Here is a 14,489-nt window from a genome sequence, read left to right on the forward strand (position 1 = left end):
TAGGATTGTAGGATGAGGGGACACTCGGTGACACTGGTGGTAGTGTGTGATGAGAGGACACACACAGTGACATTCGGTGACACCATATGGTGATCTGAGGTAGTAGAAGGATGCGGATTGCGGAGTGATGATGACGTAGCGTGTGGGCGGTGATTTTTGGGGAGCCCTCGGAGGGGGAGGGGAAGAGAGGAGACAGAAGGTGACAGAGCTGTGGGGGCGGGGCTTTCCTCTAAGCACAGGCGCGCGCTCCCGCGGCACCCCGCTGTGATCGCGCACCGCCGCCCGCGCGCTCCCGCAGCCCATCCTCCGGAATCCCCGGGTCTCACCTCTCCCGTACAGCTCTGGGGGACACACACACTGACCGGTACACCGGGCCATGGAGAGGGCAGGCCGCTGGGCGAACACCTGAGAGGAGGAGGGAGAGGCTGTGCTCGGGGCTCACCATGAATCTCCACCAGGTGCTGACCGGAGCCGTCAACCCCGGAGATAACTGCTACTCGGTGGGCAGCGTCCAGGACATCCCCTTCACGGTAAGAGGATTCCCGGGGGGGCTATCCTCCTCACCCCTCCCCCATCCAGTGACCTCCATGGGGGGGGGGGGGGATGGATAGTCTGTGTGAAGTGCTCAGTCATGGGGGGGGAGGGGATGATGGTATCTGCAGAGCTCAGTGATGGGGGATGGGCTCAGGTGGTCCATGTTGTGGTCATTGGAGGAGGATGATGGGGGAGGATTCCGGAGTCTCCCATTCCGGATGGGGATCACCCAGCACTGCACCAGACCCCTCTGCAGAGGAGGGATGCCAGGGATGGGGGGCGGCATGGAGCCCCCTCCCATCTGTATTCATCCGTCACTTTATTCTCCTGTGAATCCGCCATGACCTCACTTCCTGTCCCAGGGTGACAACCTTACGCCAATCACTGGAGTACTGTCCATGGTACTTTGTTTAGTCACACAATATACCGATTCTCATGGAACGTTCTCTTCTTCAAGGTCCCAGCAGAACTGATTGATGACGAGGACATTCCCTGACCGCCTAACGTGATAAAAAACTGGATATTGGTGCAAATAATAAAAGTACCACGGACATGACTCCTTGTCTCTGTGGCAAGTGCAGTAATATGGCTACAACCCCCCCACCAATAAAGGACTACAACCACCCCCCCCCCGTACTCCACCAATAAATGACTATAACCACCCCCCCCCCTAATCCACCAATAAATGACTACAATCACCCCCCCCCGTACTCCACCAATAAATGACTACAATCACCTCCCCCGTACTCCACCAATAAATGACTACAATCACCTCCCCGTACTCCACCAATAAATGACTACAATCACCTCCCCGTACTCCACCAATAAATGACTACAATCACCTCCCCCCGTACTCCACCAATAAATGACTACAATCACCTCCCCCCGTACTCCACCAATAAATGACTACAATCACCTCCCCGTACTCCACCAATAAATGACTACAATCACCTCCCCCCGTACTCCACCAATAAATGACTACAATCACCTCCCCCCGTACTCCACCAATAAAGGACTACAATCGTTTCCCCCTGGCGGGCAGTGGAGTTGTGAACACGCCTCAGCCCATCCTTCCTGCACAGACACAGCTGCCCCCAATCTGACATCCATGTGGGTGCACAGTAGAGCTGCACGATTCTGGCTAACAAAATCTTTCAAATTAAACGAAAAAATTGGGCTAATTTTACAGTTTCGTTTTTTTTTTAGTAATTGAAGTGTATTTTTTTCCCAAAAAAATGCATTTGAAAGATCACTGTGCAAATACAGTGTGACATAAAATATTGCAACAATCGCCATTTTATTCCCTAGGGTCTCTGCCCAAAAAAATTATATAACGTTTGGGGGTTCCTAGTAATTTTCTTGCAAAAAATACTGATTTTAACTTTGTCAGAAAAAGGTTTAGACTTGAAGTGGTTAAACTTCCTGCATTTACACGCATAAGTTGTGTCCCTTTGATCTAAGAAGGGAGAGTTGCAATGTTTCTACTTATCTACTAGCACAGACAATGTTGTTAAAAACTTGGCAGACTGCCAGAGTGAGCAGAGAAGTCTCTACACTTGTGAGAGCCGGTTCACACAGGGGCTTTGTGCGCGACTTTGCGAGGCAACTTGGACACGACTTGAGCGTGGACCACAGCGCCACTTGGGGCGACTTGCAATGCAACTTAAAGTTGCCTCCAGGACGGGACTTTGCCAGTGGCTTATCATGAGGGGGAACTCTACGCCAAATTTTAAATAAAAAACCGGCATGGGTTCCCCTCCTAGAGTATATCAGACCCTTAGGTCTGGTATGGATTTTAAGGGGAACCCCCTACGCCAAAAAAACGTCATGGGGTTCCTCCAAAATCCATACCAAACCCTTATCCGAGCATGCCAGCCGGTCAGGAAAGGGGGTGGGGACGAGCAAGCAACCCCCCCCTCCTGCCCTCAACATGGGGGGGGGGTAGGTGCTTTGGGGCGGGGGGCGCCCCATGTGTGGATGGGGGAATCAAGTCTGTTCCTTTTGGTTGTACGAAAAATAACTGGAAGGTCTATGTAGGGGGGAGACGCCACACAATGAGGGGAGTTTAGTAAAGCACTAATGGCACTTTTCTGATGGTAGTTCCCTTAAACTGATATTGAAGGTTTGGATGGTGTTTTTTTTTTTTTTTATAACGAACAAGATATACTTACCTGCCCTGCGCAGTGGTTTTGCACAGAGCAGCTCAAATCCTCCTCTTCTTGGGTCCCCTCCCAGCACTTCTTGCTCCTCCCTCTTGACCAGTGCCCTCAAAGCAAGCAGCTTGCTATGGGACTACTGATGCAGGCTTGCTCCTGAGCCTGGCTCAGCCCTGCCCCCACTCTATCCTCATTGGCTCACTGGCTGTGATTGACAGCAGTGGGAGACAGTGGCACCCACTGCTGTCTAAACCAGTAAGGGGAGAGCCAAGTCTCTCATGCACATCGCTGGATTGAGAAGAGGCACAGGTGAGTATGGGGGGGCGGGCGGCACACAGAAGTTAAAAAATACATTGAACCTTTACAACCGCTTTAAAGTGGTTGTAAACCCTCTGGCGAAAGTTACACCTACAGGTAAGCCTAGATTAAGACTTACCTGTAGGTGCTTGCAATATCTCCGAGACTTACACGGTCTCGAAGATATTTGCAATTTCCCCCAGCGAAGACGTCACTGGCGCATGCACCGTCTTGTGACGTCACGCGACTCTGGCCAGTCAGAGAGCCGGAGTTCGCGGCCCCCGGAAGAAGAGGTGTGAAGATGGACGTTTGCTGCCAGCGTGATGCCCCGTACACACGATCACTTTTTGTGATGAAAAAAAATGTAATTTTTCCAACTTCATCATTAAAAATGATGTTGCCCACACACCACCGTTTTTGAAAAATGATGAACAAAGTGACGGCACTCTAAAGGGGAAGTTCTATTCGCCTTGAGGCTGCTTTAACTGGTTACTTGTTAGTAAAAGACGATTCGCGCTTTTTTGTCTGTTACAGCGTGATGAATGTGCTTACTCCATTATGAATGGTAGTTTTACCTCCCATCTCAAAACTTGCTTCTGGGCATGTGCGGGTTTAAAACGTCATTTTTGCCCACACACGATCATTTTTTATGACACAAAAAATGACATTTTAAAAAATGACATAAAAAATTCAAGCATGTTCGATTTTTTTTTTTGTCATTTTTCAGAAGACATCAAATTACATTTTGCCCACACACGATCATTTTAAATGACATTTTTAAAAATGTCATTTTATTTCATCACAAAAAGTGATCGTGTGTACGGGGCATTAAAGACGGTGACATCACGGGCTTCTACTGCAGGTAAGTGTCACATAATGGACTACTATGCGATGCATTATGCTTTACCTTTGCAGGGAAAGATAGAGAAAGTAAAACCCATCAGAGTTTACTTCCTCTTTAAGTAGTACCTGCTGCTGGTTTAGGCAAGCATTTGCGTCTGTAACATTATCTACATATGCAAAAATTTCAGTAATTCTTTCTATCTAGAAACATTGGGTGTAAGACCCCTTTCACACTGGTGGAACTTTGCAGTCGCTATAACGCTAAAAATAGCGCCTGCAAAGCGCCCTGAAAGAGCCGCTGCTGTCTCTCCAGTGTGAAAGCCCAGAGTGCTTTCACACTGGAGCGGTGAGCTAGCAGAACGGTAAAAAAAAGTCCTGCTAGCAGCATCTTTGGAGTGTTGAAGGAGCGATGTGTATACCGCTCCTGCCCATTGAAATCAATGGGCACCGCGGCTATACCGCCGGCAAATTGCTGCTGCAGCAGTGCTTTGCAGGTGGTTTTAACCCTTTTTCGGCCGCTAGTGGGGGATAAAAGTGCCCGAATACCCCTGCAAATACATCGGATTAGATTCCATCAGATATTGGATCGTGTGTACAGGGCTTAACTCTAATCTGAGAGTCTTTGTTGGATCATATATAGCACTGGATAAGGCCAGTTCACATATAGGGTGATTTGGGATAATGGGTCAAAATGTACGGTGCCGATTTTTCTGCAATTGTCGCACAACACAGTGTGCAAGAATCAAGGCAAAACACACATGTAGAATTGTGCCTGGCTTAGGGCCAAAGTTTGTTTCCTGAGCTGCTTTGGCAACAAATGCACATAGGGCCGTTCAGTTCAGCCGCCTTCTATACTCCACATCTGCACATGAATCGCGCTTTTTAAATTGCTAGCAGGATCACGTGTTGTCACTAAACGATGTGTGAATGGGGCCTAAATTTTAAAGTGTATCTGATCATAAAACTGAAAATGTTATGTGTTGTTGCGGCTTTATTCTTGTTCTTTTCAAAATTCTTTTGCTTTATCTTCACCTGGTAATCCTGCAAATAAACACTTCCTGTCCCTGGGTGGCTGGCTGCACTGCTCCCCCCCCCCCCATGGTTGTCACCCTCTCCTGATAATTGACATGGGCTGAAAAAAACGTCCTCGTCTCTTCCTCTCCATTACATGGGGGGCAGGGCAGCTGGTGGTTTACAGAAGGAAGAAATTTGTCTGTGCAGCATTTCACTGCATTTCTGGCAAGGTCAACAGGTATTTTCTATTGTAATGAAAATGTTATGCGCTTGAAAAAAAGAAAATTAATGCAGCCACCACATCTAAGAACTGTAAGATGATATATATATATATATATATATATATATATATATATATATATATATATATATATTTATATTTATTATTATTATATCTTTGTTCTGAGGTTTAGCTATTATTTAGGACAGGGATCTCCAAACTACGGCCCTCCAGCTGATGCAGAAATACACATCCCATGAGGCATTATAAAACTCTGGCATTCACAGACATGACTAGGCATGATGGGAATTGTAGTTTCTGAACAACTGGAGGGCCGTAGTTTGAAGCCCCCTGTTTTAGGGGCAGGTATACCTTGGTGTAGACAACCGCACTGAGCAGTGTTGTCACACTAGGACAGGGAAAGCTGGCCATACACTGATCAAAGTTTGTCTGGTAGCTGCTGCACCAGCTAAATATTAAATCATTGTGGGCCCCCCCCCCCCACTCAACATTAGGCTGTGCATTTGGATCCGTGCACATTCCTGCCCGCATGTTAAACTTTGATATGCGCCTGTGTCTGTGCAGCCTGCTGCGTGTGCATTCACTTCTGTGGGCTGTCTGCTTCCCAGGTGGATGCATCTGCCTGCTTCTCTGCATAGAGTTTCATTGACTCAATGAGCCCTAAAGTTTAGTGTGTTTTTTTTTTTTTGGAAACCGCACCAAACACATTAGTTACCTGTATAAATGTGTTTTCCTACCTTCATGCCACCAGATACTTCTCAGAGTGTCGATCTTCTAGTGCTGCAGGGGTTAACAGTGTGAAGGACTTGCACCACTCGCCCACCCTATTCTGTCCCTATATCATTTAACCACTTAAAGGGTCACTAAAGGATTTTTTTTTTTTAGCTAAATAGCTTCCTTTACCTTACTGCAGTCCTGGTTTCATGTCCTCATTGTTCGTTTTTGCTTTGATGTTGCTGTAAATCCTCTCTGTTCTGGACACTTCCTGGTTGCCTGTTTCCTGATAACCACAGTACTGGGAGATTTCTCACGGTGGTCACTAATCAAGGAGCTGTGTGTAAAACGAAACTGGATTGGTGCTGAGGAGTTTTAGACAAAGTATCAGTGCTCTCTATTGGCTGACTGCCCTCTAGTGGCTCTCTGTACATCAGAGAACCAGCAAACAACAGCAAAAACGAAACTACACTGCAGGCACATTATATGATTGTTTTTTTATCTATTTTTAATCATTTTTAAAAGGAATCAGTTAACTATTATGTCTCTATGTCCTGTAAACAGTAATTTCAGCTAAAAATTTTTTTTCCTTTAGTGACCCTTTAAGCCCCGGACCATATTGCTGCCTAAAGACCCAAGGGGTTTTTACAGTTCAGGACTGCGTCACTTTAACAGACAATTGCGCGGTCGTGCGACGTGGCTCCCAAACAAAATTGGCGTCCTTTTTTCCCCACAAATAGAGCTTTCTTTTGGTGGTATTTGATCACCTCTGCGGTTTTTATTTTTTTCGCTATAAACAAAAATAGAGCGACAATTTTGAAAAAAATGCAATATTTTTTACTTTTTGCTGTAATAAATATCCCCCAAAAACATATATAAAATTTTTTTTTTTCCTCAGTTTAGGCCGATACGTATTCTTCTACCTATTTTTGGTAAAAAAAAATCGCAATAATCGTTTATCGGTTGGTTTGCGCAAAATTTATAGCGTTTACAAAATAGGGGATAGTTTTTTTGCATTTTTATTTTTTTTATTTTTTTTTACTACCAATGGCGGCGATCATCGATTTTTTTCGTGACTGCGACATTATGGCGGACACTTCGGACAATTTTGACACATTTTTGGGACAATTGTCATTTTCACAGCAAAAAATGCATTTAAATTGCATTGTTTATTGTGAAAATGACAGTTGCAGTTTGGGAGTTAACCACAGGGGGCGCTGTAGGAGTTAGGGTTTACTTTGTGTGTGTTTACTAGTGTAGGGGGGTGTGGCTGTAGGAATGACGTCATCGATCGTGTCTTCCCTATAAAGGGGATGACGCGATCGATGCGCCGACACAGTGAAGCACGGGAAAGCCGTGTTTACACACGGCTCTCCCCGTTCTTCAGCTCCGGGGAGCGATCGCGACGGAGCGGCTATAAACAAATAGCCGCGCCGTCATCCCGGATCGCTCCCCGAGCGGACCCGACCTCCGCATGTACCGGGGGGGGTCCCGATCGGACCCCCCACCCACGTCTAGCAGAGGACGTACAGGTACGTGATTGTGCCTGTCCGTGCCATTCTGCCGACGTAAATGTACATGAGGAGGTCGGGAAGTGGTTAAAGAACTCGTACTATAATTGTCCCACAATGCAACACAATCTGTGAATGCACAGGGGAGATTCTGTTATTCATCATTTTTCCCCATTCACAGAACACATTGCATTGTGGGACAATAATAGAAAGAGTCCTGTGAATGGCAAAAGGGGCAGCAAGTCCTTCACACCTGCAGCTCCTGCTCTCTAACTCCTACAGCACCGGATTATCACTGCTTTTGATAGTATCCCGCCATGCAAAGGGAGGATTATTTACATGAAGCAGCAGCTTGCATGCCATAAGATACACACCATTACAAGTAATGAATGTGTTTGGAAAGCATCTTCAACCAAAAATTACTAACCTTCAGCTTTCAATAAATTTGTATTCAGGGCTGCAACTAACGATTATTTTCATAATCGATTAGTTGGCCGATTATTGTTTCGATTAATCAGATAATAGCCTTAAAATAGTTTTTTTAACCCCATTATGTTACTGGCCGAATAATCGATTATGAAAATTGTCTGCATTCCACGAGCGGACGCAATTTTGAAGCGTGACATGTTGGGTATCAATTTACTCGGCGTAACATTATCTTTCACAATATAAAAAAAAAATTGGGATAACTTTACTGTTGTCTTATTTTTTTAATTAAAAAAAGTGTATTTTTTCCCCCAAAAAAAGTGCGCTTGTAAGACCGCTGCGCAAATACGGTGTGACAGAAAGTATTGCAACGTTCGCCATTTTATTCCCTAGGATGTTAGAATAAAAAAAATATACATAATGTTTGGGGGTTCTAATTAGAGGGAAGGAGATGGCAGTGAAAACAGTAAAAAAAAAACACACACATTAGAACTGCTGTTTTACTTGTAATGCCAACGGCCACCACCAGATGGCGCCAGGTCACAGAAGGCAGCTTGGGCCTTCACAAGGCTGCAAAGCCGCAGCCTAAATTACCGGCTGTCGCGGGCCCGCCGCGATCGTGCGGCGGTGGAGGTGGGGGCGCATGGAGACACAGAATCCTGTGCCTCCGTGCGCCTCTGCGCGATCGCGGCGGGCCCGCGACGGCCGGTAATTGAGGCCGCAAAGCCGCGTCCTCAATTACCAGCGGGTGCCAGGTCACAATTTCTTGTCGCAATTGCGACCTGGCGCCCGGATTTTGTCGAGGCCTGATGTAGGCAATCGTTTCAATAGGGGTATGAACAGCATTAGAATGTTTTCAGTGCTGGGTTGGCTCCCACCAAGGACAAGAATATCCTTTTTCAATATTTGCCTGGATATGTCCAGATTTTAGTCCTCAATTCAAAATCAAACTAGCTAAAATTACTGGTCTCCATGCAAATTCGCTTTACCTTGTGTGTTAAGGACAGTGAATAATTAGATTTTCATTCGGGGGCAGGGACTAATGGTTTGTAAAGCTGCAGGAAAATTGCTGCAATACAGATGAGTAAGAGACACATGGTTCCCTATTGATGATGCTTGTTCTTTGATAATTACATTGTCCCACTGGATTTAGTAATGTCTGAGTCACTGACTTAGAGCAAGTATGCATGTCAAGAAAGTCAAAGTCCTTATGTGCATTAATACCAGGTCATTGACACAAAGCAAGAGGGTGAATATGACAGCCAAGCAACTAGCATTTGCAAAATAAAAAGTAGCAATGACAGCCACAATGCTACCCCCCAGGAAAAGTTTCCTTTAGACAGGATTATTTTACATTATAACTTTTCTCCTAGTGATTTTTTTTAAATGGAATGCCAGGTACAGTACAATAAGTAACGCTACAAATTTGAAATCCTTATGGATTCCCTCTAGTGCATGGAGCACCATGTCATTTTCTGGTCATTGCTATGATATGGAGCAGAGAACCCCCCCCCCCCCACACACACACACACACTGGCTGCAAAAGATCGTTCCCCTCTCTGCCAACACTGAGCAGAGAATCAGCCTATGCATATGGCCACGGTGCCCGCAGGTTTTGCACCGAGCACCGAAGAGTGTTCTTGTACTACCTGCCTGATGTCCAGACTCTAGATACAGCAAAACCCAGCATAAATAGGAGCAGATTTGAGTGTAAGAGCATCGCTGTACAGAGAATAGGGGCAATTGCTAAAGTGCTGTGCTATAGCTCCTCTATAGGAGGAATGCCCATAAATTGGGCTTCAGCCTGGGGTTTTGCTTATAGGCAGCAGAAATCTAAAAACAGATGTCATCTAAGTATATAATGTTCCCACCGATCAGAATGGGTCTAAGTGCTCCATGCACTAGGTCCACTGGGGGATTCCATAAGGATTCATATGCAGGTGAAACTGGAAACGTTAGACTATCGTGCAGAAGTTCATTTATTTGACTAATGCAACTTAAAAGGTGAAACTAATATACGAGAGAGAGACTTTACATGCAAAGAAAGTTAGTTCAAGCCGTGATTTGTCATAACTGTGAAGATCATGGCTTACAGTTCATGAAAACCCCAAATCCACAATCTCAGAAAATTAGAATATTGTGAAAAGGTGCAATATTCTAGGCTCGTAATGTCCCACTCTAATCAGCTAATTAAGCCATAACACCTGCAAAGGGTTCCTGAGCCTTTTAAATGGTCTCTCAGTCTGGTTCAGTAGGAATCACAATCATGGGAAAGACTGCTAACCTGACAGTTGTGCAGAAAACCACCATTGACACCCTCCATAAGGAGGGAAAGCCTCAAAAGGTAATTGCAAAATAAGTTGAATGTTCCCAAAGTGCTGTATCAAAGCACATTAATAGAAAGTTATGTGGAAGGGAAAAGTGTGGAAGAGAAAGGTGCACAAGCAGCAGGGATGACCGCAGTCTGGAGAGGATTGTCAGGAAAAGGCCATTCAAAAGTGTTTAGGACTTTCACAAGGAGTGGACTGAGGCTGGAGTCAGTGCATCAAGAGCCACCACATACAGACAGATCCTGGACATGGGTTTCAAATGTCGTATTCCTCTTGTCAAGCCTCCTGAACAACAAACAACGTCAGAAGCGTCTTACCTGGGCTAAAGAAAAACACACCTGGTCTTGTTACTCTGTGGTCCAAAGTCCTCTTTTCTGATGAGAGCAAATTTTGTATGAGTATGGAGGAAGAATGGAGAGGCACACACTGCATGATGCTTGAAGTCCAGTGGGAAGTTTCCACAGTCTGTGTTGATTTGGGGAGCCGTGTCATCTGCTGGTGTTGGTCCACTGTGTTTCATTGAGTCCGGGATCAACGCAGCCGTCTACCAGGAGATTTTGGAGCACTTCATGCTTCTGCAGACAAGCTCTATGGGGATGCCAAACTCATTTTCCAGCAGGACTTGGCACCTACCCACACTGCCAAAAGCACCAAAACCTGGTTCAATGACCGTGGGATTACTGTGCTTGATTGGCCAGCAGACTCGCCTGACCTGAACCCCATAGAGAATCTATGGGGCATTGCAAGAGAAAGATGAGACATGGGACCGAACAATGCAGAAGAGCTGAAGGCCGCTATTGAAGCATCCTGGTCTTCCATAACACCTCAGCAGTACCACAGGCTGATGGCCTTCATGTCATGCCACATTGAGGCAGTAATTGCTACAAAAGGGGCCCAAACCAAGTACAGAGTACATATGCATGCTTATACTTTTCAGAGGTCCGATATTGTTCTATGTACAATCCTTGTTTTATTGATTGCATGTAATATTCTAATTTTCTGAGATTGTGGATTTGGGGTTTTCATGAGCTGTAAGCCATAATCATCACTATTATGACAAAGCACGGGTTGAACTATCTTGCTTTGCATGTAATAAATCTATCTCGTATATGAGTTTTACCTTTTAAAGCGGGAGTTCACCCTAAAAATAATTGTTAACCTTAGATTGATGCTCATTTTGTCTAGGGGAATCGGCTAGTTTTTTTAAAATCAAAGCTGTACTTACCGTTTTAGAGAGCGATCTTCTCCGCCGCTTCCGGGTATGGGTCTTCGGGACTGGGCGTTCCTATTTTGATTGACAATCTTTCGACAGGCTTCCGACGGTTGCATACATCGAGTCCCGAGTAGCCGAAAGAAGCCGAACGTCGGTGCGGCTCTATACGACGCCTGTGCAACGACGTTTGGCTACTTTTGGAAAATCGTGACGCGATGGATGCGACCGTCGGAAGACTGTCAATCAAAATAGGAACGCCCAGTCCCGCAGCCCATACCCGGAAGCGGCGGAGAAGATCGCTCTCTAAAACGGTAAGTACAGCTTCGATTTAAAAAAAACTAGCCGATTCCCCTAGACAAAATGAGCATCAATCTAAGGGTAACAATTCATATTTCCGGGTGAACCTCCACTTTAAGTTGCATTAGTGAAATAAATGAACTTTTGCACGATATTCTATTTTTTCGAGTTTCACCTGTATACTATTCCAATACATATGTAAATTGTTTTATGTACAGAAGTATATATATTTAAAAAAAATACTCATATCCTGCCCCTCTGCACACCTGGCATTCAGTTTCCTGCACAACTGTCCTCCCCCTTTGTGTTAATTGGAAAATTAATTTGCGTCATTATATCTGCGCAAGGAATATGTTGTATGGCAGATAAATTAGTTCAATATTTTTCAATTCCTTATTGAACTGTTTACCTGGAGTTCTGTTGTAAAATGAGAATAACCTTGGTGTAAATTTATATTAAACCCTAGGGTCTCATGCACACTTGGTGGTTTGTCCAATTACAGCTTTTCACAAGTCCCACTGCCAGGCAGCCTGTAATAGTCTATGACCGTCTGGATGTCTGTAATGTGTCCGAGTCTGTCGTGTTTAGGGTTGTAGGCGTTCAGGGACCTATACCTGAATCGGGTATTCTACACACTGGGCATACGTCCCTGAATGCATAGAACTCTAAACATGAGTACCACTCGGTACATCATCCAGCCGCAGTCTATTTCAGCTTGGTATAGATTTTGGCTGGAAACAGACCCGTGGCTCGTGGGTACAATAAAATGCCAGGATATGACACTGGGGCTAAAGGCCGGTGTGCATGTAGACTAATCTATATATATAAAACTCAGTGTGTGTATGTATGTATGTTTCAGCATCACGTCCAAACGGCTAAAGATATTAACATGAAACTTGGCACACATGTTACTTATATGTCAGCAACAAACATAGGATAGGTGGTTTAACCCTTACCCACCCCCATTTGCCATGGTCGGGGTTTTCCTTTAAAGTCCCATTCAACTCTATGGGAAATACATGTTACTTCATAACTTCCAAACGGCTGTAGATATTTCGATAACACTTGGTCACATGTTACTTATATGTCCACTTAAACTATAGGATAGTTAATTTATCCCTTAACTACCCCCATTTGTGAGGGTCGGGGTTTTTGTTTAAAGTCCCATGCAAATCAATGGGAAATGTATGTTCCCACATAACTTCTGTACGCCTGGAGATATTTCAATAATACCTGGTACACATATTACTTATATGCCAAATAAAAATATATGACAGTTAAATTAACCCTTACCTACACCCTTATATAAAAGATGGGTATATTTATATTACTATGATTTTCCTCCCCAAAAGGTTAAGATAGGAAGACCGGGCAACGCCGGGTATTCAGCTAGTACTTTATATACAACAGCTGACATTTTTACTTGTACACTGCTTCTTGCCTTTCTTCATGGTTAAGCCAATGAAAAGTTTGCTGATCCAGGTTCCTAGTTTTCCGGTGGCTTTGTGGCTTTCCAGGGTCATCCTTTTTGTGCAGTCGCAGGATTGAGACTCCATGCCCTGATGCTGTGACACTACGTCATGGCGTAATATACAGGGCACATGGTGGGACATATAGTCTGATGAAGGGGGCACAGGGGGGCTTTTAATGAGGTGATGAATGTGTGCTTTCCGACTGGATGCAGCATACAGGAACCCAGAGACTTCGGTGCTAACAGCCTCCCGGGAGGCATACGAATAACCGGCACGTGTGGCTAGCATTGATTACTGTAACTGGCTTATCGAGGCAATCCTTGCCCCTGTTCTCTTGAACTGCTCTAAAGATTAAGATTGGTGTTTTTCAAACACCCTAATCTTATATTTGCTGAATGCAGTTTTGTTACGAGCTATTGCAAATTCTACATGTAACTGGTTCCAAACATTGGCCCTGCCGCCTTTGCTACGCCATCTAATTCCTCTTGGGAGTTACAAATTTAACTCCTTGCTAGCCCCTGCTACATATCTCTCTATCCAGAGAGTATCAAGCCAGGTTATTCTACAGCTATTTTTTCTGTACTGTTATACTCCTTTTTATAGCACATTGACCTCACTAAGTCCTTCGAGGAAGCGCTCAGATACAGCGCGAAACATGTCATAACCAGATCTAATCTTCTAAGTTACATCAATTGCTGTGAACGCTGTACTGATCAAATGCTATGTGTAATCTATGTGTACTCTTTGGAGTGAAACTTTTAAATATATATTTTTTTTGTAATAAATATTTTTATATATAAAGTCATTTTTCGAAAGACTCATATCTTTACCAAACTATCATGCCGACAAAGTCCATGACTAGCCCCTAAGTCATTCTTTCTTTTCAAAATTCGTTTAGGACGTGGCATATGTGAAAATATCATGCATCCACATGTGCACTACATGTGAGGATGTATTAATCCTTTTGACTTCGGTGCTAAAGTGACAAAAACATCTTTCAAAAGTTTTCATAAAAAATGGCATGCATTTTCCTCCGCTCAGCTGGTTTGTGTAAAGGTGTAATGAAGAGAAAAATTGGGAGGCTTTTAGTATTCCTTTAAATCTCAGATTTTGCTGGTACGCATTGCATGAATTGAGCTTGGAAATATCCTAGTAAAGGAAAAGCTCTTGTGTGACATCACTGTTAGCTGTGTAATCATTTGACTTGGTTGAAAATTGTGAATAAAGTCTACCCGGAATTGTTTTCCCACCTATACACTCCTCTGCAGTATTTTGTTATAAAAATAAATTGCATCTTACCATAAACTTTCCAGACTCATTTTCAGTGTCTGGTGTGAAGTTGTCATACATTTGGGAAGTTAAAAATAAACACATAATTAAAAGTCTGTCAATCAGTAAACCCAGAGATGTGGCTAAAGTTATACGCATGACACTACTTTTC

The 14,489-nt window shown here is 44.3% G+C and overlaps 1 protein-coding gene across 9 annotated transcripts in view; it reads left to right on the forward strand.

Moving 5' to 3' along the window:
- The first annotated feature begins 255 nt into the window (after positions 1–255).
- Positions 256–14,489, forward strand: part of DMXL2 (Dmx like 2) — a 250,506-nt gene continuing 236,272 nt past the window's right edge. For 5 of the 9 annotated variants that reach the window (XM_040342664.1, XM_040342667.1, XM_040342665.1 and 2 more), the window contains exon 1: positions 256–530. In XM_040342664.1, the coding sequence (XP_040198598.1) occupies positions 444–530 (87 nt within the window). In that variant the 5' untranslated portion in view covers positions 256–443. The remainder of the gene's footprint in view (positions 531–14,489) is intronic. The other 4 variants (XM_040342668.1, XM_040342670.1, XM_040342669.1 and 1 more) reach the window with 1 other exon arrangement.

This window comes from Rana temporaria, chromosome 3, assembly GCF_905171775.1.
Source record: "Rana temporaria chromosome 3, aRanTem1.1, whole genome shotgun sequence".
Lineage (NCBI taxonomy): Eukaryota > Metazoa > Chordata > Amphibia > Anura > Ranidae > Rana > Rana temporaria.